At 40.5% G+C, this 27,080-nt stretch overlaps 2 protein-coding genes across 5 annotated transcripts in view; one reads left to right on the top strand and one right to left on the bottom strand.

Annotated features, from left to right (window-relative positions):
* The first annotated feature begins 541 nt into the window (after positions 1-541).
* On the top strand, positions 542-10,367 carry spag6 (sperm associated antigen 6). Its single transcript, XM_069151569.1, has 11 exons — positions 542-673; positions 761-856; positions 942-1,108; positions 5,470-5,653; positions 5,891-6,096; positions 7,282-7,455; positions 7,560-7,712; positions 7,823-8,014; positions 8,337-8,453; positions 9,084-9,229; positions 9,371-10,367. The coding sequence occupies exons 1-11, from the start codon at positions 649-651 to the stop codon at positions 9,432-9,434; spliced, it is 1,524 nt and encodes a 507-aa protein (XP_069007670.1). The 5' UTR covers positions 542-648; the 3' UTR covers positions 9,435-10,367.
* Positions 10,368-12,775: 2,408 nt separating this feature from the next.
* The window catches only part of pip4k2aa (phosphatidylinositol-5-phosphate 4-kinase, type II, alpha a), a 29,230-nt gene continuing 14,925 nt past the window's right edge, over positions 12,776-27,080 (bottom strand). For 2 of the 4 annotated variants that reach the window (XM_069151571.1, XM_069151572.1), the window contains exons 6-12: positions 26,719-26,865; positions 26,318-26,356; positions 22,162-22,278; positions 18,706-18,819; positions 18,157-18,397; positions 17,828-17,931; positions 12,776-17,684 (exon numbers count right to left, since the gene is read on the bottom strand). In XM_069151571.1, coding sequence (XP_069007672.1) covers positions 17,604-17,684; positions 17,828-17,931; positions 18,157-18,397; positions 18,706-18,819; positions 22,162-22,278; positions 26,318-26,356; positions 26,719-26,865 — 843 coding nt within the window. In that variant the 3' untranslated portion in view covers positions 12,776-17,603. The remainder of the gene's footprint in view (positions 17,685-17,827; positions 17,932-18,156; positions 18,398-18,705; positions 18,820-22,161; positions 22,279-26,317; positions 26,357-26,718; positions 26,866-27,080) is intronic. The other 2 variants (XM_069151573.1, XM_069151574.1) reach the window with 2 other exon arrangements.

The raw sequence follows: 27,080 nt of genomic DNA, 5'->3' as shown, positions 1-27,080 counted from the left end.
ACGTTTTGAAACAACAATGGTATAGTTCATTTAGTTTATATCACTTATTTTAAATGGGGTTTAAGCAGCAAAGTGGTTCACCAATAACAGCGGCTCATCCAGGCAGGTCATCTAAGGACACAGAGGAGGCAAGAAAAAAAATAAAATAATAATTATCTCAAGGTTCAGCGCCACAGCACCACTGTTTTTTTTTTTTTTTTTTTTTTTTTTACTTGTTCGGCTAAAAGTCTCTTCATTGTCTCGATTTTCCTTTGAATCGAGTTCAATAACGAGATTTTAAAAGTGCGCAAAGCAGTCGCGCTGGTCTTTTAGCGAGAAGAAAAGACAGCGCAAACAGAGATCAGGAAATACACAGAGCTCTCACTCTGAACATATTTCCGCAATAAACTCTTGCGGGATCCAGAAGTACCGTAGTGAGTTACCTTTACTTCATAGACGATCTTCGGCAGGAGCACCAGAACATTCTGCTTCCTGTCTGTTGCCACAGCAACATTAAACAACAACACCACCTATAAGCCAGCGGGCCGGAGAAACGCTGCTCGGAAATCCGTGATAAAAAAACAAAACCTGAGCCTTTCTAGGGCTGGATAAAAACAATTCAAAGTTTGAAAGTAATCTTTACGGAGAGGCATTTATATCCAGGTGACGATGAGTCAGCGACAGATCATTCAAGGTGGGATTCGTGAGCTGTTTGGATTCACAGGGAAGATGGTTGAGCTCCTGTGTCCTCACTGTTTTGTTGTCTTTCTGTGCTCTGCAGTTTTTGAACAGTACCAGAAGTCAAGGATGCAGTTTGTGCAAACTGTTGCTGATCTGGCAGTCAGGTCGCAAAACATAGAAATGCTGCATAATGCAGGTGAGACACATCAACATGGTCACTGTGCTGTCTTTCATTGCTTATCATCTCGCTCCCACCCATCCTCTCCTCACTTCTCCGTCAGGTGTGATGTCCATGCTGCGTCCCTTGATGTTGGACGTGGTCCCCAGCATCCAGCAGACGGCAGCTCTGGCCCTGGGCCGCCTGGCGGACCACAGCGACGGCCTGGCTGAGGCTGTGGTGAAGGAGGACATCCTGCCCCAGCTGGTCCAGTCTCTGTCCTCGCAGAATGTAAACATCTCATCTGTGTGTGTGTGTGTGTGTGTGTGTGTGTGTGTGTGTGTGTGTGTGTGTGTGTCCTATTTCTCTGTCTCAGTCCACTCAGAAGTTCAGAACGGAGGGAGGCGGGTTTTACTTCTTGTAAAGGCAAATTGTTGTGTCACATTGTGAAATCTTAAAATCTGAGACTTTTTTTTAAAATTCGTCGAATATAAAAATAATTCACTGTTTACTGCAGAAATGTATTTTACTTGGGGTAAAAAAAAAAAAGGAAATAAATCAGAAAAAAAAGAAAAAGATTTTAGAGTAAAAGAGTAAATGATGTCGTCCAAAATGTCCAAAAATGTGTCATACAGTATGACACATTTAGTAAGACACTTTTTTTTGGACATTTTGTATGACATGGGCCTGTCTGTGTGGAGTTTGCATGTTTCCCCGGTGCCTGCGTGGGTTCTCTCCGGGTACTCCCACCATCCAAAAACATGATTCTCTGGTTAATTGGTGATTCTAGAAATAGAATGGGTTTGGTTTCCATCTGTCTCTGTGTGTTGGCCCTCTGATAGATTAGCGACCTGTCCAGGGTGTATCCTGTTCACCATGAAGCGGGTATAGATAATCGAAGGATGGTCATTTTGGACGACACACTACGCAATTCAATTTTATGACATTTGCTTGACATTTTGCACAACACTTTGACATTTTATACATTTTGGAGGACATATTATACTATGAAATTTGTTTGACATTTTGGACGATATATATGTAAGACATGTTTGAGACAGGGTGGCAATGTGGTGCAGTGGTTAGCATTGTTGCCTCAGCGATTTTGACATTTATTTTTGACTAGATACTATAGTATCACATTTTCATGATATTTGGGAACACATGCAATACTATGACATTTTTATTGCATTTTGCACAACATACTATAGTGTGAATTTTTTTTGACATTTTGGACAACACACTGAGCAGGTTGTGGCTCAAATGGCAGGGTGGGTTGCCTGGTAATCAGGAAGCTCGGTAGTTCAATCCCCGGCTTCTCCATGTAGTCCAAAATATACTTTCTACGTGGAATTTTCATGTTCCTATAGTATGACATTTCAAACGACATGCTATACTATGACTTTTTTTTTTTTTATCACATTTTGGACGACATTAAAGAAGTATGACTTTTTGTGCTATTTCTGATGACATGGTATATAGTATGACTTTTCTTATCATATTTGGGACGACATGCTATAGGATGACTTTTTTTTATCACATTTTGAACTACATTAAAGAAGTGTGACTTTTTGTGCTATTTCTGAACACATGCTATAAGTATGACTTCTGTTCAAGTTGTGGTAGCCAACACAATGGTGCAGTTGTAAGCGTTGTAGTCTCACAGTCTAAAGGTCCTCAGTTTGATACCCGCCTGGTACTTTCTACGTGGAATTTTCATGTTCCTACATGCTATACTATGACTTTTTTTTTTTTAATCACATTTTGGACTCTTGTATGACTTTTTTTTAATTTTTTTTATCATATTTGGGACGACATGCTATAGTATGACTTTTTTTTTAATGATTTTTGTCACATTTTGAACGACATTAAAGAAGTATGACTTGTTTGTGCTATTTCTGAACACATGCTATAAGTATGACTTCTGTTCAAGTTGTGGTAGCCAACACAATGGTGCAGTTGTAAGCGTTGTAGTCTCACAGTCTAAAGGTCCTCGGTTTGATATCCGCCTGGTACTTTCTACGTGGAATGACATTTCAAATGACTATGACTTTTTTTTTTTAAATCATATTTCGGACGACATGTATAGTATGACTTTTTCTTTGTCCAAAAAAAAAAAATCACAAAAAAATCATACTATAGCATGTCGTCCAAAACGTCATAATAGAGTATGACTTTTTTTTCATCGCAAAACTTTTAAGCAATGCTAAGGCAAATAAAACTGAAAAAAAGCCTGTTGTATTCTACCAAAGGCACAGGTGTATAGTGGTTAGTGATGCTGCCTCCCATTGAGAAGGTCGTGGGTTCAATTCCAGTTGGAGACATGTATGTATTTATCCCAAAATACTTAATGGATAATATATCATCTAAAATATGAAGAAAAAGTCATACTACAGCATGACAATTTTTTATCCAAATTATTTAAAAAACAATTATACTATGGCCTGTCGTTAAATAAAACAGAAAAAAAAACTGCAATACACTAGCACAGGCACAGTGGTGCAGTGGTAGATGCTGCTTCCTCACAGTCAGAAGGTCATGGGTTCAAGTCCAACTGGAAACAATGTGTGTATTTGGCCTAAAGGGCATAGTGATGGTTTTTTTCAGCCAAAAATATAAAAAATTCTTAAGACTACAGTATGTCGTCTGTGTGGTTTGAATTTTTTGGGCATAAATGACTTTTTGGTGATTTTTTTTGGATGAAGAAAAAGTCATACTACAGTATGACGTTTTGGACGACATACGGTGGTATGACTTTTTCTTCATATTTTAGACGACATCAGCAGTTCTTAAGTATTTTTAATTTTTTTTGGCCAAAAAAACCCCCACCAAATTTAGGCCAAATACATACTTTGGTTCCAGTTGGACTCAAACCCATGCTCTTCTAACTGCAAGGCAGCAGCATCTACCACTGTACCACTGTGCCAGTATATTCTAGTTTTTTTTTCTCTGTTTTATTTAACGACAGTCCATAGTATAATTGTTTTTGAAATATTTTGGATGAAAAGTATTTATGTATGCGGAGGCAGCATCACTAACCATTGTACCCCTGTGACTTTGGTAGAATGCAGTAGGCTTTTTTTCCAGTTTTACTTGACGACAAGCCTTAGCATTACTTACAATTTTTGCGATGAAAAAAAGGTCACACTATAGTATGATTTTGTGGAAGACATATTACGGCAGGACTTTTTCTTCATATTTTAGATAACATCAGCAGTCTTAAATATTTAAAAAAAAAATTGGCCGAAAAAAACGTCATGTGTGACTTTTTTGTGATTTTTTTGGATGAAGAAAAAGTCATACGTCATAAGTATGACGCTTTGGACGACATACTATGGTACGAGTTTTTCTTCATATTTTAGATGACATAAGGTAGTTTTAAGTATTTTACATTTTTTTGGCTGAAAAAAAACGTCATACTATAGTATGACTTTTTATCATATTTCTGACGACATGCTATATATATATATAAATATTATATATATATTTTTATATATGTATGACGCTTTGGATATATATATTTTATATATATTGGATATTATATATATATATATATATTATATATATTGGATATATATATTTTATATATATTTATATCATATGACTTTTTTTTATCACCTTTCGGACGACATGCTATAGTATGACTTTTTATCATATTTTGGACGACATGCTATAGCATGACTTTTTATCATATTTCTGACAACATGCTATAGTATGACTTTTTTTTATCACCTTTCGGACGACATGCTATAGTATGACTTTTTTTTATTACCTTTCGGACGACATGCTATAGTATGACTTTTTATCATATTTTGGACGACATGCTATAGTATGACTTTTTATCATATTTCTGACGACATGCTATAGTATGACTTTTTATCATATTTCTGACGACATGCTATAGTATGACTTTTTATCATATTTCTGACGACATGCTATAGTATGACTTTTTATCATATTTTGGACGACATGCTATAGTATGACTTTTTATCATATTTCTGACGACATGCTATAGTATGACTTTTTATCATATTTCTGACGACATGCTATAGTATGACTTTTTATCATATTTTGGATGACATGCTATATAGTATGACTTTTTATCATATTTTGGACGACATGCTATATAGTATGACTTTTTATCATATTTTGGACGACATGCTATATAGTATGACTTTTTATCACCTTTCGGACGACATGCTATAGTATGACTTTTTATCATATTTCTGACGACATGCTATAGTATGACTTTTTATCATATTTCTGACGACATGCTATAGTATGACTTTTTATCATATTTTGGATGACATGCTATATAGTATGACTTTTTATCATATTTTGGACGACATGCTATATAGTATGACTTTTTATCACCTTTCGGACGACATGCTATAGTATGACTTTTTAATCATATAGCATGTCATCCCAAAAGTCAGAAAAAGTCATTACAGACTAGATTGTATTGTCCAAAACGTGAAAAAGTCATAATGTAGTCTGTTGTCCAATCTGTCACAAGTCATACTAATATGTCCTCCAAAATGTTATGTAAATAATCGCAGGCTTAATGTAAGTAATTTCTACTAAAACAAAAACCTTTAATAAGATTCCATACAAAACTGATGACTGTATCCGTGTGTCTTCTTCGTTGGCAGAGGTTCTGTAAGAAGGCAGCAGCGTTCGTGCTGCGTGCGGTGGCCAAACACTCACCTGAGCTGTCCCAGGCTGTGGTGGCCTGCGGGGGGTTGGATGCTCTGGTTCTCTGCCTGGAGGAGTTCGACCCCGGGGCGAAGGAGTCCGCTGCCTGGGCTCTGGGCTACATCGCACGACACAACGCATGTAAGGAGCTTTGAGATACACAGACCGTTCTTTTTTTTCTTCATATCTCTGTTTTTTGGTCTGAGGGTACAGGTTTTTTGTGGTATAGAAGTATTTTTCACTTATCGCTCTTTGTCTTTGGATCCATCACGTTGAACAAAACATTCACAACAGGACACAGCAGGATGTGCACACGTTAACTCTTGTCCTTGTTGGTTTTTTGCTCAATGTTTCCTTCCTCCTCCTGTTGCCGTGCAGCGCTGTCTCAGGCGGTTGTAGATGCGGGTGCTGTCCCTCTGCTGGTGTTGTGTCTCCTGGAGCCTGAGATGGGCCTCAAACGCATTGCAGCCTCCACGCTCAGTGACATCTCAAAACACACACCAGAGCTGGCCCAGAATGTGGTGGACACGGGGGCCACCGCTCACCTGGCGCAGATGATCCTCAGCCCGGACGCCAAACTCAAGGTGAAGCCAGCTTAATGACTGTTTTAATGGTGTTTCTCTTCAAAGCAGCTGCTGGTTTTAACTCAGCCTTTGATGTACAACATGAATAACAATAAATAACAGCCTCCTTTTAATGCATTACAATAATTAATTATTTTCAAATCTTTTTTTTCTTTTCTTTGTAAAATATATTTAAAAAAAAAAACTTACATTACAAGAAAAATACTAAATAGATGTGACATGAATAGTAAATGTTCTTGAGTTTTCCTTTAATAATAATTACTCGGATTAAAGTCAGGATCCAATTTTCCTGCTCAAATTTGTGACTGTTAAATTGTCTAATTTGATCTGTGTGTCATTTTAACAGGAAACGTCAGAGCCACATTGGGAAACTATTCCATCTGATTAAAAAATACTCCAAGGACATCATTTCAAAATAGGCTTATATTTTTTATGGTTTCCAAAGATATTGTTCTTCCTTCATCTATTTATTTCAACTTAATTTAACATTTAAAAAAAACCACCTTTATCTTGTCTGAATTCATTTGTCTGACATTTTAATTGCAGTGATGTAAAAAAGTTTCTCCAACAGAATCCTGTTTAAAAATACAAATTTGAAAATATTCTTGATCCTGAATAAGAAACAAATATTATTTTGTATTTAAAGTTACCCTGAAATCATTATTGTGGCAATTAAGATTTTTTTTTGAATAAACTTGAGATAATTAGTGATCTCAAATCTGCCAAGATGGTGGATTAGAACAGTGAAATATTGATGACATTTTACAGCTCCTGCAAGCAACACAATGACATAAAAGTCAGGTTTTTATCAGTGTTGAAAAAAACCCCCAAATAAGGGCGATAAAATTGGAGCATAAAGTGGCATCTGTTCTCAAAACAAATATTTTTTTATACTGCTAATTCACTTACATTTTTGGTAGCCAGTCTTATTGTAAAATATTAACATTGTCTTCAGTTCGATTTTTTTTTTTTTAACTTCAGAAACACGTACACAGAAAATAATAATAAAAAAATATAAAAAAAGATTTAAGTGTGGCTACTTAAAATACCAGAAGAAAGCAGTGACATTTCATCAAAGATTCTGTTATTTAAAGAGGGAAACATGAAGTTGTTTTTTTTTTTTTCCCCCCACAGATTTTAATTATCTCTGGAAATATATTCAGCCGTCTTTTTGTCTCCATCCAGCGGCAGGTGTTCGCCGCCCTCAGCCAGATCAGTAAGCACTCGGTCAACCTGGCAGAGATGGTGGTAGAGGCCGAGGTCTTCCCCGCAGCGATGGCCTGCCTCAGAGATCCGGATGAATACGTCAGGAAAAACGTCAGCACTCTGATGAGGGAGGTGGTGAAACACACACCGGAGGTAGTGCAAACACACTCACACGTGGTGGTACAGATAAGTACAAAGAAAAAAACACAGGGAGTAGCAGGTCCGTGTTTGTGTTTGTGTTTTGTGTGTGTTCCCAGCTGTCCCAGGTGATTGTGAACTGCGGTGGCCTCGGAGCAGTGGTCGACTACCTGGGCGATTGCAGTGGAAGCCTGCGGTTGCCGGGGATCATGACGCTGGGATATGTGGCCGCTCACGGTGAAAACCTGGCCACGGCCGTCATCATCTCTAAGGTGTCGATATCTCTCCATACTTGCAGCTGGACACGTTCCTTCGGGTCCGGTAATGTAGGTCACGTTAACCGGAGCAGCCCTGCTGTGCTGTGTGCCCTCCCGTCCTGCAGGGGGTGCCTCAGCTGGCCCTGTGCCTGTCCGAGGAGTCGGAGCATCACATCAAGGCGGCCGTCGTCTGGTCAGTCGGCCAGATAGGGCATCACACCCCTGAGCACGCCAAGGCAGTGGCCACAGCCAACCTGCTCCCCAAACTGCTGCAGCTCTACATGGATGCCGGCAGCTCCGAGGACCTGCAGGTCAAAGTGAGACCTGCAACTCGCTTCATCCTTGAAAAACGATCACCAAAATCAGCCCTTCGTGTCGCCACAGAATCCCACGTGTTTTGCTTCTTACTGGTCATTTCGATAAACTTTCTCATTTAGATTGAAGCAGAAATGAGTGCGGTGAGTGGCGGAAATGAAAGAGAGAGCTAAAAGAAAGATAAACAATGACAGCCATGTACTTACAGATTTTGGTGGGATCGAAGGTGAAAAGGCTGAGACATTTGTGGAGGCTTCAGATGCAGTTTTTCCACGACATTACATGCAAGCAGATCTCATCCCTCTTGCGTTCTCTCCTCCTCAGAGTAAGAAGGCTCTGAAGAGCATCCTGCAGAAGTGCACGCACCTGCCAGCTCTGGAGCCCCTCCTCTACGAAGCTCCCAGCAACATCCTCAAACATGTGGTCTGCCAGTTCAGCAAGGTGAGTGAATCTACAAGCAGGATCATTTCAACTGAAATGATCCTGCTAAACCTTAAGGTTTAGAATCAACTTTATTTGTACAGCACTTTTCTAAACTTCAGTTATCACATAAGCCATTAAAACAAAACGACAAGGGAATTCTAACAAGTCTAAACAACACAATGAAACGGTCATAAAAGCAAATTAAAAACAAATTAAAACAGGGTATAAAAGATACAAAGTAAGAATTGATAACTTAAAATCAACTAAAATCAGGAAAGGCTCTCCTATAGAAGTAGGTTTTAAGGAGAGACTTAAAAGGCGTCACTGACTCCGCAGACCTGATTTCCTCAGACGGCCCGTTCCATAATTTGGGGGCCGCGACTGAAAAAGCTTTGCGACCTTTTAGTTTTAAAACGTGTCTCCGGAACAGATCAAAGTTTTTTTTTTTTTTTTTTGTCCGAAGATCTCGGGCAGGCTGGTATGAAACAATCAGGTCAGCTAAATAGGAGGGAGAGAGACCGTGAAGTGTCTTAAAAGTCAACAGTAAAATCTTCAAATCAATTCTAAAGCACACCGGGAGCCGGTGAAGGGAGGTCACGTTTAATAGCGAGGTCCTTACCCCGGACGCGCCCCACCTCTCCTCCCCAGGTGCTGCCTCACGACAGCAAGGCTCGCCGTCTGTTTGTGACCAGCGGGGGACTGAAGAAAATGCAGGAGATCGAGGCCGAGCCGGGCTCTGCTCTGCAGGAGTACATCAATGCCATAAACAACTCTTTCCCTGAGGAGATAGTCAGGTACGGCCTTTCTCCTCCTGCTCACACGCATGCATGCTATATCTACATCCTATAGTGTAAAAAAAAACAAATCCAGCACCGACCAGAAGCTTCTTCAGTATGAAAGCGTGTCAGGTATCCACAGTGTGCGTGTTGTTTCAGGTACTACTCCCCCGGCTACTCAGAGGTCTTGTTGGAGCGATTAGAGAACTACCAGCCGGCCTGACGTCAGCTCGCAGCACACACCCCCGTTATGATATAAATATGGAGATGTTTCCGTGCCTTTACATAAAATTTTAAATGTTTTGTCAAAAAGTAGTTCTTTTATGTTGTGTTTGTGTTCAACTTTTTTTTAATTTTTTTTATTGGTATTAACTAAAATTGCAGGTGCGACTTGTTGGCTGTGAGTCCAGAGTAGACTGGTAGTGTAGAGACTGAAGATTATAAAATAAAGAACGGCATCCTGATTATGTTCTAAATAACACGCCAAGTGATGGAAGAAGTATTCGGATTCTTAAAAGGACAAATACGGGGATATTAAAATACTCAAATACAAGTTAAATTACTCCATGAAAAATCCTACTTAAAAGCACAGAAGCATTGGCAGTAAAATGTAGTTTAAAGTATTTGATGAAAAGTTCTGGTTTGATCCTTTCGGCTGCTTTATTATTATGTACCACATCATCATACGAGTAATGAAGAGGAAAGCAGAAAAAAACAACAACATTCTGATCAACAAATGTTTTTAGTTTTTGGACTTTTGCTTTCATCTTTAATTTTCCCTGAGATGTTGGATCCTTTGAACATTTATTGAAATGAAACCACGCGAGAATTGAAAATCACTTTTTTTGGTGGAGCTGTCAACAGCTCGGACATCTGAAATGTGACTCGGCATCAAAAAGGCTGGAAACAACTCTTGTTTAATCTGTAACCATGTGTTTATGTGTTTTAAAGGCTTGTTCTCGTGTCCATTGTGTCAAATCTCACTTTGAAAATGAACTAAAGTTGTCAAATAAATGTTGTGGAGTACAATATTTCCCTTTGAAATGTATCGTGGAGTGGAAGTATAGATAGATATTGATATCATCAAAAGGAAATACTCTGTAAACAACCTTATTACAGGCTACTTAAGTACAGCGCTCAATTAAAATGAACTAAATGACTTCCCATCGCTGAATATTATTTTTGAGGCACAGAATAACTTTATTATCTCTTCAACAGCTGATTCACAACCAGTGTGACGTTTTTTTTTTAGAGCTGGAAACGTTTCTCTTTTGCCCACTGCAGAGGTCAAAGGTCAGGTTCAGTGACAGCAGCAGGTGGTAGTGACTTCATCAAGCTGGGTGCTTGCTGACACGTGGGCTTAAATCGGAGTCCCGTTGTTTAAGAGCAGACACATCCAGCTCATACATACTATTTTAATTACACACCAACTGGTTCGTTTTCCACCTGTTTCATGTCGGAAAACTGACACATCGTTTACAAAACGTGACTTAAGACGTTTGTTTATTTTTTATTTGTATTATTATTTCTTTTAAATCACGCCATGTCATGTAGAGAAGCAACGGGGGGAAAACAACAACAACAACAACAACAACCAAAACACTTAAGGTATGTAGGGCTGCAGGGAGTAATGAGTCCTCGTCCGTCTGCTGTGGTTTTCCCGGGTCAGACTGCCCCCTGGCGGCCGCGGCTGCTCGCTGCAGCTCAGCTGTGTGCGCGTGGGTGCAGCAGCTGCAGCGCACATGGCGAGCCCCTCTTTGTTTATTGTCTGCCGGTTCTCCACATTGTACGATCGGTGCAAATGAGCCTCGGCCTCTTACGGCGGCGGACGTCTGAACGCGTTACGGCTGCAGCTGCCACCTCTTTAAACATCAGACGCAATAGGAAGTGTGGTTTTATTTATTTATTTTTATTTATCTCACGCTGTAGATTCTGCTGATTGTCTACAGTTGATATAATCTTCAAATGTTAAGTTTTCTTCAGAGGGAATTGAGCACGGTTTTAAAAAGCGAAGAGGCTTTTCCACAAGTGTCCATAATTCATATATATATATATATATATATATATATATATACAGCGAGGTTTACAGATCAATTACAAATAATCGAAAACATAACCTGCGTATTTTCCCTATCTGACCATCCACACATGTGATCACGCATCCAACCAGCTGTCTGACGTAGACAACGTGTTGTAACAGCCTGGTCTTTTGTGTAAGGATGGACCTCTTCTATTAACGACTTTATTCTATTTTGTTAACGCTGGATGGAAACGTGTGAACATTTCGTTCAAATGCAAATACCAAAAAACACACACACACACACACACACACACACACACACACACACACACATTGGCCAACAGCTGACCAACACTGGAATAAATGGCATGGAAATGTGATATACTAGGATTAATGCAAAAAAACCCTAAAGTGTCTGCGTACATGGCGGCAAAATAAATAAATAAATAAATAAATAAATAAATAAATAAATAAATAAATAAATCTCAGCATTCTGGGTTGTGAGGACTGACTGATGTACATTTACACACTGCGGTGGAAACAGAGATGAAAGTATTCATTTTTCTTTGAATCACTGATTGATATCACCAACTGATGAAACTATCCGGATACGAACATGGCTATTTTTTTTTTTTTTCCCCACTACTGCTGGAAACTTTTGCTTAAAGATTTCCACAAGGACAAACACTCACATTGTTGTTGTCATGCTCCTGCAAGAGCCTGATTTGATTTGTAGTCTCAAGATATTTTAGTGGAATTTTGACGCATTTGGATTTTAGCCTTTTTTTTTTTTTTTTTTTTTTTTTTTTTTAAATGACGAAAACGGAATAATTGAGAATATTTGTGAATTTGAATTAGTGCATTAGCAGACTGTCCTCCAGATATTTAAAGTGAGCTTGTGGGTGACGAGAGGAAACAGCGTTTTAATGACGTTTTATTGCATAAATGAACATGGAAATCGGGCTGCACGCGCGAAATGTTTCGCATTGTAATGATTTGCCGATGTTACAGCCTTGAAACGGGACCACGCATTTATGTAAATATTTGTGAATGTATTTCACGTCGTTGGGAGTTCACAGCAGAGTTGTTATCGTGCCGCCAACAACTGAGACAATTTAAGACCGTTTGCGAAATGTTTTGGTTCCTAAAATCCTGTGCGCGCTAACTTGCACGCAATTGTTTTTATTTAAAAAAAATAAAAATAAAAAATAAATAATTCACCTTGCAGGTAAAAATGTATATTGATGAATTGTGTGACAACAGGATGTCAGATAATTTAACCCACGCTGACACAGAAATGATTACTCACAAAAGGGAACGTTGTTTGTTTGAATTAAACACAATAATTGTGAAATAATGCGAGTGAACGGCGAGAAAGCTTATTGTCTTTCTCCACTCTGATAGTATTAAAAATACTGAGTTTGAAAATAAGTGTGTCATGAAAATACAGTCTGTTGTAAAGATTAAAAAAATAAAATAAACATGGAGTAATAAATGGAAGAATAAACTGTGAACAGAACAAACCATTCGAGGTCGACTTTGAGTTAAGCTGAACAAGTGCTTTAATTGGTTTGAGTGAACGCTTATGGAATGGAGTGTATTATTATTATCATCATCATCATCATCATTATCATCATCATTATCATCATCATCATTAAATGTGAAGAACAATAAACATACAACATCATTTTGGCCTCTGCCACTGAAAGGGGAAACTGACCAACCATTGTCAGACAGCGATAAACACACGCACGCGCACGCACGCGCTCTCTCTCTCTCACACACTCACTCTCTCACAAGCACGCGCACACGCTTCAACCAAACGCTAAGTCTTTTAGCTGGAGTCTAAAAGCACCCGGGGCTGCTGCGAGGCCAAAGCTCATCCGCAGAGACGGGCTGGTGTTTCGTGGCCTGCTGCGTGTTGGCTTTACTTCTGCACGCAAATTCAAATGGATCCAACTTGTTTTTTTTTTTTTCCCCCGAAACACTTTTATTTATGTATTTTTTTTCAAAATACGTTTTTTTTTTTTTTTTTTGTCCACAAAGCTCGGGGTGGATTTGTTTTCCTTCTAACGTCAAAGCCAAAAGATGTCGGTCCCACCTCTGCAGATTGAGCCCCGGCTTCTGGTCGCTTGGCGTTTGAAAGCTAAAAAAAAAAATGTCCCCCTTAACACTTGATCAAACCACGCGAACACAAGAGCTGCATCCCGTAACTTTTGGACATGTTCACATACGAGCACTGCACACCTCACTCCATCTACCACACAGGAAAACAAAAACAAACAAACCAGTTTCAACGAACCGACACGTTTTTACGATACACAATGTTCTTCAAGCTCATGGGGGGGGGGGGGAGGGGGGAGGGTGGGGGTAGTAGTAGTAGTAGTAATAGTAGTAGTTGTTCGCACTGCTGACAGATGCTTTTGGCAAGTTATTGGTGGCAGCAGGTTTGACTGGTGGGAGGGGAGGGGGGGGGGGAGTGCAGGAGTTTATTCACGAGAGAAGACACAAAAGCGAGGACTTATTCATTTCGAGGTACTGCAGCAGGGCATGTGCGATATTATCATCTTGAAGTTGCATCTGTTAAAACGCGCCGCTCCAGCTTCTTCTCTGTTCTCGCTTTCAGATCAACAGTTCACATCCCCAAACAGAAACAGGAGACTCGCTCGGCATGCACCGCTCTGTCCTTCCTCAAACCTGCGCGAGGAAGTCTTCTTTTTTTTTTTTTGGTGGGGGAGGGGGGGGGGGGGCTGCAGGTGGAGGAGGAGGGGTGGAGGAGGAGGAGGGGAGGGGGGGGGGGCAAACAGCGCAAAGCAGGAGAAGATCGCGTTCCCTCGTTCCCCGTTTTCTTTAACGACACAATCTATGTACAGTATGAGCTATGTGACGACAAGAGTTAAAAAAACAAACAAAAACAACAACAACAACAACAACAACAAAAAAACAGCCCATTTACAGAGAAAGAACATAGAAATATCGACTAGCCACTGAACTATCAGCTGATGATCTCCCTGATAACAAGCAGGTGATCTGGGTCACTCAGAAAACACGGAGGTTAAGGAAGTAAGAGAACAGAAACTGGTTAAATCGAAGGGAAGTGAAATATTGGACAAATTAAAAAAATAAAATAATAATAATTAAAAAAAAAAACAATCACATTTGGAAATGTGACTGCGGTCGGTGGGGAAAACAAATGGGATGAAATGCTTAAAGACTCCTGAGGCGGGGGGAGGGGGAGGAGGAGGGGGGAGACGCTGTCAGTTAGGGAGGACAAGCACGACGAAACACACAGTCACGACACGCACACACACACACACGCACACACACACACGCACACACACACACACACACACACACACACACACATTCTGTATAAAGGCAGGACCAGCATGAACCAACGAGGGATTAATACAAGCGGACACCACCTCCGGTCTGAACTGAAAGGAAAAGGCTGCCTGCGCACACTTGAAGAACCCGAATGATGGATGTACATGTACAGCATCGAGTATATCAGGCAGGTATTCACGATTTCAGGTCGGTTGAAACACAAAACCATCGGGATGGTTTTTTTGTTCCACGGACTGAACGATGAGAACGAATCTAAACACGGAGGCGCGGACGAAGGTCGGGCGCAAAGGGGTTGGAAATCAAGTAAATAATACGTCAAAGTAAACACCCTATTATTAAAATAACTTTTTTTTTTACCTTTGTTTTAAAAAAAAGATTACAAAATATAAAATTAAATAATTTGGAGTATAAAGGCACACATCTCGCACAGTGTATACAATGAAAAACAGTTATTTAAAAGCATGGTAGGGACTACTTTACGCCAAACAGCTCACAAATCTGGTTAAAGCGGAGGGACACAGAGAACCTGAACAGCCAACAACACAGACTACAGAGAGGGGAAGGAAACTTCGTCCTGTGACATGCAATTTTTTTTTGTTTTTTTTGTTTTTGTTGCTTTTATCATTTTAAAAGAACACCAAGAAATTGTAAAAATTCAAGCAGTATCATTCTTCATTTACCACAGCACCATCATTCAGGGTGGCTCCTTTTTGATGTCTAAATACAACTACATTTCATGACTAAAATCCAATGTAAAAATATAAATGTGAATATAATCTATGGTATCTAAACAAACATATCGTGATGGAGGCGTTTTGCACGGGTTAGAATAGTCGAGGTGGACGATTAGACTCGTTTTAGTTGGTTATCCAGAGGTTATACACAACGTCACGCGCAAAACAACTTATCTCACTGACATACAAGTATATTGCATTTCCCTTGTTAAGACCATATCGACTAATTGGGATCGTATTTGTAACATTTGGTTCCTTTCCTCTTGTGCAAAATATACAAAACAAAAATCAAAACAAAAAAAAAAACAACAAAAAAAAAGAACTCAAAACAAAATATTACCACGTCAATTCATAAAACTGCCAAACACAGATAATGCACCTTAAAAAAAAAAAAAAAAAAAAAAAAAAAAGTCAACAATAACAACACAAACAATGATGAATAACAGACTCACAGCCGAGGTTAGAGAACAATGCTGTTGGTGTTCATGAACTTAACAACACGTCTTTACATCTGTAGCTACCCCACCCCACCCCACCCCACCCCCCACCCCCTTTTTCTTTTCTTCCCGCCCTTTACAATGTTTGAACACTGACACACACACACACACACACACACGCGCGCACACACACACCGGTCGCCATCGTTGGGTGTGTGTGCTGGTACGATGCTGGAGGTAAACCGTCTTCTGTCTGCCCTGAATGCACGAGCACAGTCACGCTTGTCGCCTGGTCCCTAAAACCCACCACCACAGAGCCCTTCTTAAAAAAAAAGGATCGGAGAGGTCACCGAAAGCCCTGTAAACAGAACCGGTCCACTTTCTCTCTCTAATATTGCAGTGATTTCTTGCTAACTGATGCCCTTAAAAAAAACAAAAAAAAAAACAAGACCTCAGAGGTGAGAGACGGTGGAGGGAGACAGGATTCGAGATACTAAGATTCATTTCTGAGTTCCTTTTCCTCCTTGTTGCTGCGCATGTAACAGAATAAGAGCTCCTAACCTCTAACGCCAAATAAAAAAAAAAAGTGCAATATTTTTTGATTTTTGTTTGTTTTTTGATTTGACTCATAAGGTGCTAATGGCAACAGAAAATTAAGGGCCGCTGACGTTTCAAACCCGACACCCTCCACGAAGATATCACAACAAGGAGTGACTCACTTGTGAAGCAGCCGCACACGTGACTTCTGGGTCATTCTCTGCCACAGGAAGTGAAACCAGGACTTCTCAAGAGTGACCGTGAAGTTAATTAAAGCCGTGCACTCGGCTCACTCTTTTTCTCCATTTAAACAACAAAAAAAAGATCCTCTCGTTTAATCCCTGGACACCACAAAATGGGACAAAGAGACACACCGAGGTGTAACTGGAGACGGGCGTTATAATTCATGAACCAAGTGAACTCGGCTAATGAGAAGTGTTGGGAGCACGTGGCGAGGGAATAACCCAGAAGCTCAATTCACTAACTGTGCACGAAGGGACGGGACGGGACGGGACGGGACGGGGGAGGGGGAGGCGTCTGAAGGGTGAGTGACAGAGGAGGAACCCAAATGGGAAGACTCGTTTGGCTTGAGTACTTGTGCAACATTCGGGCATTGCTCCGGCTGGTTTGGCCTACTGGAAGACTGCGTCCTAACTTCCTGAAACGGAGCGATTGCATCAGAAGAGGCTCAACATAAACTTCTCCTTCACGTCGCGCTCGAGCTTTTCCTCTCTTGCAAGGAAGAGGGAGGTCACCGCGCTGTAATCTGCCCTCAGCACTCCGCTCGTCCTCACACTGTACGCATCGCACCCTCCCAAATGTCCCCTGAGACATCACAAGGAAAAAGACAATTGCGAACATCAAAATATAAAAAAAATAAAATAAAAAATAAAATAAAATATGTTGTGTTAGAGGCAATACAAAAAAAAAAAAAAGCCATATTCCCACATTAACGACAACAATGTATATGAAAAACGTAAATGACTTGGACACTTGCTTTCAACACCCTTATCATCCAAAGTAACACGTGAGCAGAACTCAACAGAGGAGAGGTTAAATGTAAACGAACAATGTTTGTTTTTTGTTTTGTTTTGTTTTTAGCTGCAGAGTGTGGCACCCCACTGAAAGAGAGACAAACAAACGGGGAGGGATGAGGAGAATGGATGAAGGAGAGCGGTACAAAGCCATCACAGCGCCTTTATTCAGCCTCGATGGTTTTCCCCGTCTCCGTCACGTCACCTCTCCACCCCCAGGCCCCCACTTGCCCTCCCCCGCCCTCCCCATGTGCCTCTGTGGGCCCCTGTCACTCCTGGAGGCTATGACAGGATAGTGGTGATGAAATCATAAAACCTCTTGGAGTACTGCTCTGGGTTCACCGTGGAGATCTCGGCTCCGGCCTGCAGAGAAACACAGATTTAATTCGCATCCAAAATATGTATTTGTTTGGTAATAATTTGAATACTTGTCAATTCGTCATTCTTTTTTTTTTTTTTTCCTTCTTTTTCCTTCATTTCAATGAGTCTTGCATGCAGCTACACACCCCATGTTTGACAGTTTTGGCGGCGTGGGCAGCTTTCTTCTTGGCATCGTAATGCTGCAGGATGTCTATGACAGCCATGAAGTAAACCTCCTTCCTCGGAGCACCTGTAGTTTAAAACAAACGCACGCCAAATGAGCAAAACAGAAACCGTTGAATAAGTATTCCGCTTTCCAGTACCACGAACAAGGAAGCACCGTCGAACATTTCTGACAGCAGCAGTAACAACTAGAATGAAATCCACAGCAGCCAGTAGGGGGAGCTCTCAGTTCTGTGTTGTATCTCGCCCGCAGCTATAAACCTGAAAACCACATGCAGCTTGCCCCACTCACTGTCGTTGCTTTTGATGGCGTAGACGTCAATGGTGGGATCGAACTCTCCGGGTGACAGAGGCTTGTTGCTGTCCAGGGTGTTGCTGGGACTGTCGGGGGGCGTCCCGATTCCCCCCCCGTCACTCTCGGCCTCGTCCTCGGCCTCGTTGTCCTCGCTCTCCACCTCCTCCTGCTCGGCTCGCTCCACGTCGTGGATGCCCACCAGCAGGCTGTAGTCCATGAGCTTGAGCTGGGCCAGGAACTGAAGGGGATGGAAGACGGTAGGATGGTGAGGGGAAAAAAGGAACGAGCGTTGTGATTGGCAGAGTGTTTAAGGCGGAGGAGGATTGGGTGGAGATAAGACGAATGAGGAGATCAAGTGAAGTTGAAAGTCTGGAGCCAAATAGAAAACCTATTAATAAAGATTGAGATCATTTACAGCTCAATTCCCCACATGAACCTTTCAGTGCATGAAAAGCTGCTGACGGCACCATGAGTGCACAATCAATTGTTAAAACCAAAAAAAGTCGAATGACAATCGGAGAGCGGATTCTCATGTCGAACACGTACCTCCACGTCTTTCCGAAGCTTCTCCAGGAACATTTTCTTGTTCTCCTCGTCGATGTAGATCTTCTGCCCGTCATTGATGAAGTCATTATCCTTGTAGGTGGGCAGCTCCTTTGCCTGCCCATTAACATTGAAGGTTAGCGACCAGATAAAAACAACAAACGGTCAAATCCACAGCACGGCCCTGAGAGGCCAGGTAGTGTATACAGTAGGGCAGCCTGGGCAAAAAATGTGACAGATTTCTGGTGCGTAAATCATATATATATATTTTTTTTTTCCAATCCAATCACCCAATTTTAATCCATGAAAATATCTGAATATTGTTTAAAGATATTTGACAGTAAGATAAAAAAAGAATATCGATTAAAAGCAGTAACACCACCATCTGTGTTCTTCATCCTTTTTCCCCAGAATACTTACAGAAAACATTTAAATTCACTGCGTATGTTATGAAACAGGACTGCGGTAGTCGTCCTGCTCTACTTTAAGAACTAAGGGGTATCTTAAAAGGCACGATAACAAAGATGAATTACAGTTTCAGAAGTTATACGTGTCACAGTCGGTGTAAATGTATCCTGCATGTTGAAATACCCCGTTCACAGTACACGAGGCTTTGAGCCTGTGGTTTGTCAGATAAGCTCGTCCGATTCAACACAGCACATAATACTGGTAGAACGAGTTGGCTGTCAAGCAGTCTGTCCAAACCAAGGCTTACCTCTTTTCAGACTAAAAGATTTGACTGTGTATTGCAGTGCATGCAGCATGCTCACAGCAGGGTACAGATCCATCTGATGCACCAATTTGCTTATTTTCCATATTGTTTAGAGTGAAATATATTTCATTTTCAGTATCATGACTCAAAGGGTGCTCAACATTTTTCTGGCACTCTTGCACACGAGTTTGGACAGTGTTTCTAAAATGCATCTGGCAGATCCATACACTTTGTGTCATTAAAAAAAAAAAAGACGTCTAACTCAAAGCCACGAAAAGGTTTTTTTTTTTTTTTTTTTTTAGCTCTGGGCTAGACTCCGAAAAGCATCCACTGTCATCCGTTTGAAAATAGCATATTCCTGCCCGAGACAACTAATACTCTCATAGTCCGTCTAAGACGCTATTCGGAAACCAGATCGTGGTTTGCAGCTGAAATAAACCGTGTGTTATAATTCTATTAAGCCAGTGTATCTTTCAGACAAACTCCCACTATTCAAGCCTACAAGCAGAATGAAGGAGTTTCCTATTTAGATCTCCATCTACGGGGCTTTATTTTCTTCTTCGGCAGGCTGCTGCAAACCTGCCAGCAGCCTGTAGGGGGAAGGAGGTGTTATGTGAGTAGGGAAGGGGCCTAGTTCTGAGTCGCTGAGGAAAAAAAAAAAGAGAGAGAGAGCAGGAAATGAGGTAACGGGGCAGCGGCAGCAGCAGTTTAGCTACTACAATGTTTCTATGGCAGCAGGAGAAGAGCAGCAACACATAACACCACTTTGGAGCACTAGAATGAGCTCAGACTGCACACACGGACGCACACATACATACACATCTTTATACAGATGAATACAGGAATACATGTCACAAAATAGGACACTTGAGCACACATATATATATGTATATGTATATATATATACACACAGACATAGACCTCCAATTTGCAATAACATATGGGATGTTCAACTCGCTTGACTGAATATTGATGTGACATAAAAAGTAAATGAGGACGCAACATGAGGCTGACTGCAAAGAGAGAACAGAACCTGAAAACATTGTACAGGCCGATCACCTGAACAGACCCCTCAGATTTTGAAGTCATCCATCTTTCTGTGCATTCATTTCCACGGTCTCTGTAACAGGTTCACTATGTATTCTGCTCCTCCGAGTCATGCATAAGGATTCTATTAGTTGGACTGTCTTTGATTTTCTCCACCACACCGACTACAATAAAACATGTCCGACTCCTGACTGGTACATTTGTTAGCAGCAGTCGGTAGAAAGATAGAAAGATACATTAGAGACAGAAAGAAGAGGTCAGTAGTCGATGAATTGCAAAGCAGGTGAATTTCTCCTATTAAAAAAAAAAAAAAGAATCTCGTTTCTTTTCTGCCTCTCGTCAGCTGGCTGGAAAATGGATCTTGATGTCGTGCCGACAAAGCTGTGCCCTTCTGTAGAATTTCTGCTAAACGGACAGCGGGATGTTTCAGACCTTTGTCACCGGTTATATTCCTAATGATGTGTTAGCTGCAGGTTCCACTGGTTAGTTTCACATCTCTGATGTAGACTATGAGCTCTGACTCTAACGCTGAATTTGTTTGCACAATTCATAAAACAGCCACTGTCAAAACTTCATGTGGATTTACTAAACCAACACTTTAGATGCAGTGATTTGCAAATCAGCAGATGTATTAAACTAGGCAACACAAACCAAGTCCCTTATGTGTTAATTTAGCACTGCTATATATAACTGACTGCTACAGCGTGTATGACAACAATTTGGTTTTGAAAACAAAGCTGGAATAAACTGGGCAATTAAATGGTTTTGTCACTTGTTCCCTTTAATGACCAATCTGTTGCAACCTCTATGCTAAAAGCAGCGTATCTAAAACCTCTATGGCCGTCGTATACTGGACTTTTTTTTTTTTTTGAGGGAAACAACAGGTAGAAGTTCCAAAACTAAAAACAAACTGAAACCCGAGACACAGGTATTTGCCACATTCACCTAAGGATGCCAACAATACTGACTGCTGATAAAACACTTATTATCTCAGAAGTGGGAGTCACACTGTCTTTGGGCCAGGCCACCGGTGCATACTGCACAACCTTAAGAAAAATAAATACAAAAATAAAAAATAAAAATTCAAACAAACCTGACTCATCTCTTAAACTCCATTTTTGCTCTGTTGCTTTTAGGAGAGAGGCTCTATTCGTCTTAGGTATTACATCTTCCTTTTCTTTAGTAGGAACTCCTCACTGGCTTAGGAGACACATCAAAATGTGTACCGTTTTTATTACTGCTATGGTTAAGAGCATGCAGGTCTGCTTATTAATTCATACTGCAGAAAATAGTTTGGGTGACTCACAAGTTAAGTTTCAGTTGTTAACTGTAATGAAAAGCAAGGAGCCAACAAAGAACGGAAGATCACCCTCTGAAATACATCCTCCTTCCCTTCCACTTCTTGCTCTCCAGTGTTTCAGATACATGTAGGTGCTGTCGAGTAAATGGTGGGAACAAAAATGAACCGTCTGGCAAAACCAAAACTGAACTTTACTGAAAGAGTAAGCGATAGGTGACTGTAGATGGATGAAATACGTGGAAAGTATGGCCATTGAATAACACTATCAGCCTGGAGAATACGAGGAAACGGAAATGTTCGGCCGTGCAAAAAAAAAATAATAAAAAATAAAAATATAATAACAAGAATATAAGATTGGTTTAATAGATCATGCCTGGTATATGAGCCCTGGTTCTCTTACATCTCTTACGTGTTTCATGGCGCAGTAAAAGCGCGTGGCAATCCGCAGTGTTTGCAGCCTTTGCTGAACGTTACCAGATTTGGGCCGTGCGGGCACATCCTCTGGTTGGGGTGGCTGCTAGAAAAGGGGGAGCGAGGGAGGGACGGTAGGGGTGGAGGAGAGGAGAGAAGAAAGGAGAGAGGAAGGGAGGAAGGAAGTTGGAAGTAAAGGCAAAGTGTTTAAAATGTAACAGAACACAATTGTTGTTTCAGATTGGTAGAGGGTTGGAAAGGGCATCAGCGAGAAAGATCTGTATGACCAGTCTGGAGGTTTATGTTCTTAGACGTCTTTGCAATGGCTCGGCCAAGGGAAGTGCGTATCAGTCTCCGACAGACTCATCCCATGAGTTTAAATAAGTGTAACCATTTTTGAAATATATTAGTTTTGTTAGTTTAACTTTAAGACTCTCATAAAAAAAAATATTTCTAAATATCCAAATTTAATGGTGATTTTCTTTACATGTACGACTCTAGTCTACCTACAATGGTGTTATGACTGTTTCCTGGCATACGCCTGGGGGAGAAAGGAAGCAGCCTGCAAACGCTACTGTAAGGAGCAAGGACCTGGGACTAAGCAAGGAAACAACGGTGAACTAATTTGTAGTCTATGAAGGTATATTTTGCCAAACATCTGATCAGGTGTGGTACTATTTCTAAGGGCTTACGACTACTGGGTAAAGGGTGTCACACGCATTCACATCACCACGTTAAAGCCATGTGCCCTCACTGAAGATACCAGCTGATGCTGGCGTGAGGACACAGATAGGACAGTAAAACAAAGAATACAGCGGCAGCCGAAGGCCTCTGAGCAGAGACCAAGTGGAGATCCAGGTTCTAGTTCACAAACCAGGGAGCAGTCGCTCTTTACTTACATACAAACACAACCTCGATATTTTGCAGGTCACAAACCCGACGCTGTCAATGCACAAATCATGCATCAGTTGATAAATTGTGGGTCAGTGTCCTTGATATGTTAACAACAGGCTCTCTGTGGTTAACCACAAATAAAGTAAACAGCATAAAATAACTGCTATGATTTAATATGTGAGACCAGTAGGACCTAAATTGTGCTCTACTTAATATAATTTAGCAGTAAAAAAAAAGAAAGAAGAGGTGTCAACCCACTGACTGTCTGCTTGGTAAATGCTGTGCATAAAATGTGTCAGGAAAATTGTGCGGCTGCTGTCTTGACAGCCAAAAACCCTGAGACAGCAGCGACAAGAACCACAAGATGTATCTCATGAAAATAAAAATACATGTCATACATGGGTAGAACAGAACATGTCCACAATGTGCAAAAGAATGAGACTGGTGTTCATACACATCGGAATGTGTTAGAAATAATGTAACTTCATAAAGGATGCAGAAAAAACATTATATACCATGCAGATGCATGCATGAAAGGGAGAGGGCCATGCAGTCAGGAGAGGACCCTGCCATGCTTGTTGTTTGTGTGTGTAGCAGTTTTGTTATTTGTCGTATTTCTGTGGACACACGCTGCACCTTCTGAACAAACACATGACTTTCTTCTTTGACTCGGCGTGATGCACCTTCGTCACCTTATTGACCAACTGCAGTGTGCGTGCGAGTGTTCACACTGGTGCGAACTACTGCCGTGTTCATATACTGGCCTTGAATGACAGAAGAATGATTTGCAGGAAGCACAAACATTCAGAGCTACTGAGGACTAGTAGAGTGTGAACAGCAGCTTACTTGAAGCATGTCTGTGTACGTGTAAACTGTATGTAAAGTGTTTAATGTGGAGAAACCAGCATTCTCTTGTCAGATCCTAATGTTTGATGTCTGAGCTTTAGTTTTGTCCGAGATCTGACGTAGGTTGTTAACGTGTGCGAGGGCAGTTGTATTTTCCATTCCGCATCCAAGTATACTATATGATAAGAAGCTTCACTTATCATCACTATATATTACTTATCAGCTCTTTACTTAAAATACTCTCAACAAAAGAAAGTCAACACAGACTAGCAGCAACAACTTTAATAGTTTAAATTAAAAGTCAGTGGTAGTAGGTGTTAGAAAGTAACATCTTCATTCATGTTAGCTTTCTATCCTGTTGATTCTTAATCTCTGTTGCTCGACAATAAATGGTGTTTGACACACAGCTGCGCTGCAGACAAAAAGAGGGTCACACAGTGGGCTCATGTGCGTGTTAAACCCTCAGCTGCTTTGTTTTTCCACTCATCTGTTTTAACCCCACTGTTAAGTTTCTTCCTCCATTTACAGAAGGCTATATTTAGTTCAGGGATTCCCTGAAGTCTTCCATGCATCACTGCATGGTGTCCCACCATTAAGCCTCTGGAAAACCTGCTGGAAAGTTCAAACGGCTCTGGTTCAAAACTGTGGCAACTTCATGTAAAAACCCTTTTCATGGTCAGACAAACCAAACAAAATGTGGCGACATAATGAAAATTAAAGCCATCCCGTTCCATTAATGCTGAGCTGACAAATTGTAGCCCAAAGTCCAAGTGCTCAAGGATGATGTCAGCAAGTTTCAATCCATCAAGGTCAAATCCCACTATCATATATATATATATATATATATATATATATATATATATATATATATATATATATATATATATATATATATATATATATATAAAAAAAAGTAGTTATATCTAATAAAGCACCGATTCTAAACATTAACTAATACACATTAACAGAAAGCACAGCGAACCTCCATGTTTTTACAATTTCTTTGACACAATTCACTTCTGGCAGGTGACTCTGTTCAAGCAGCCGGAAGCCAAAAACTCAAAACAGGCAGCAGTGTCTCACATCGAACGGCAACATTTCCATCGCGGTCAATCACGCAAAAGCTCTTGCTCATATGTAAATACTGCTTATACACACACACCACACACACACACACACACACACACACACACACACACACACACACACACACACACACACACACACACACACACACACACACAGAAAACGCATCATACAAAGGACTACTGAACCATGAGACAACATCTGACTTAATAAAACTCTACACGCGCACACACACACACACAGACAGCAAGCAGGGGAACTGATGGAACAGCAGAAGCGAGGTTAGAGGGGATGTAGCAAATTAAAGACACACGAATAGCGTGCAGTGGCTAGAGGGGGGATGGGGTAATGAAATAGGTGCTAACTGAAGGAAATGGATATTTGCTACTGTCATCCCCACCCAGGGGGAAACAAAAAACAGACACCAAGGTTGTGTTAGTTGGGCCATTTGGAGGATGACAGTGAGTCTGGAGCTGTTTGAAGCGGGTGTCGGTTATTGAAACCACTGGAAACACGGGTTGTTTTTTTTCTCTCATTCTCAAAATGTTCACATGGCTTTTCGAATGACATGTAGTTCAGAATAACCAAGTCATTTTTGATGTATATCTGAACTGAATCTGTATTGAATGAATTAAACTATTTGTACGTGATTCTAGTAGTGAAATGTTCCTGAGGCTTTTACACGTGTTTGTTTGCTCCACTATAGTGACACCAGAATCAAATCAATAGTAAGCCGGTGCTATATCAGTGCAATCCAAATCCACTGTAAATCAGCAATACCATGATAACTAATGGTCTGTCTAATGAGCAAAAACGGTTTGAAAGTAGGCTAAGTTGTACAAAAACAACTTGTCATTCATTTTATTTTCTCTAGAATATATGCCACAGGTGAGAAGGCTCAGTGTTCGCAGGAGCATATCAATTTAAAGATTGTTTCACTATGTGCAGGGGGAAACAAAAAAGAACAAGTGTTTTGTGTGCTAATGCTCAACAAATGTAATGCTGGCTTGTATTAATACACTTTTAGCAAATTAATTAAGAGATATGGATGAGATTTGAACACCTAAAGTATTAAGGAAACTTTCCAAACAGGTTGGTGGTGCAGATTGTCTAGTTCCTTTTGATCCGTTTGTGAAATGATGTGTGAAATTGATGCATTTGTTTAGTTTGTTTTTTATTGAAATGATTTTGTTATCATAACAAATATATTTAATTTGATCATTATTAGAATCTGTTTTAAGTATACGGTGAAGGTTAATAGGCGCTGTGCAGAATTTTAAAAGTGTGTATGACAGTGGATCCTGGACAGATAACTGTACCTTCTCCTTGTCGCTGGCCTCTCTTGCCACAGTGGAACCCTAAAAAAAAATTAAGAAAAATAACAGGTTACCCGTAAGCCAGATACTCCAAAACTTGTTTTTACCACTTATAAGCCCTATTGAAAATGCCTTATATTTTGAAATAGAACCAAAGTTTTAGTATAATCACATTTTTTTTTTGGTTCTTGATGCTTGAATTGCTTCTATAAAATATTTGAATTACATGCAGGACTGGCTTGAGGGGAAAAACAGAAAAAGCAGTCACATTCTTAATTCTTGCACCAAAAGTTCAAATACAGAAAAATGAGGGGCAACAAGGTACTGGTAAAAAGCAGCTATAGGTGAAATTTACATCCATGCCCTATCTGATCACCTTTATTTTCTTGCTTCCACCCTCCTACCTTGAGATCATATTTTTTGTAGACAGAAAGGCGGTGGGAGAAGACATTGCGGGTAACAATCATGTAGGTCTCATCTCCATCCACTGTGAGCCGGTACATCCCCAGAAACTGAGGCAGCAGTGTGTTACCGTGGCACTCCACAATGAACTACCAAAAGAGAGTGAGGAATACAAATGTATTTATAGTCACAATGGATGCTCACTGCCTGGACAAGAGGAGAGAAAAAAAAGATTTATAAAACACAGCATGAGCCCTTTATGACTTTTGGTGAGGCGATAAGCTGACAGGAAGGAGTTAAGTGCTCTTACACTATCCTAGGAAATTGCATGGATATGGAATATGTACGTGGACAACTAAAAAAA

The sequence above is a fragment of the Embiotoca jacksoni genome, unplaced genomic scaffold, assembly GCF_022577435.1.
Source record: "Embiotoca jacksoni isolate LCO1_2020_lvr unplaced genomic scaffold, fEmbJac1.0.p SCAF_17, whole genome shotgun sequence".
In the NCBI taxonomy this organism is placed as follows: Eukaryota; Metazoa; Chordata; class Actinopteri; family Embiotocidae; genus Embiotoca; species Embiotoca jacksoni.
This window is presented reverse-complemented; position numbering and strand designations above follow the sequence as displayed.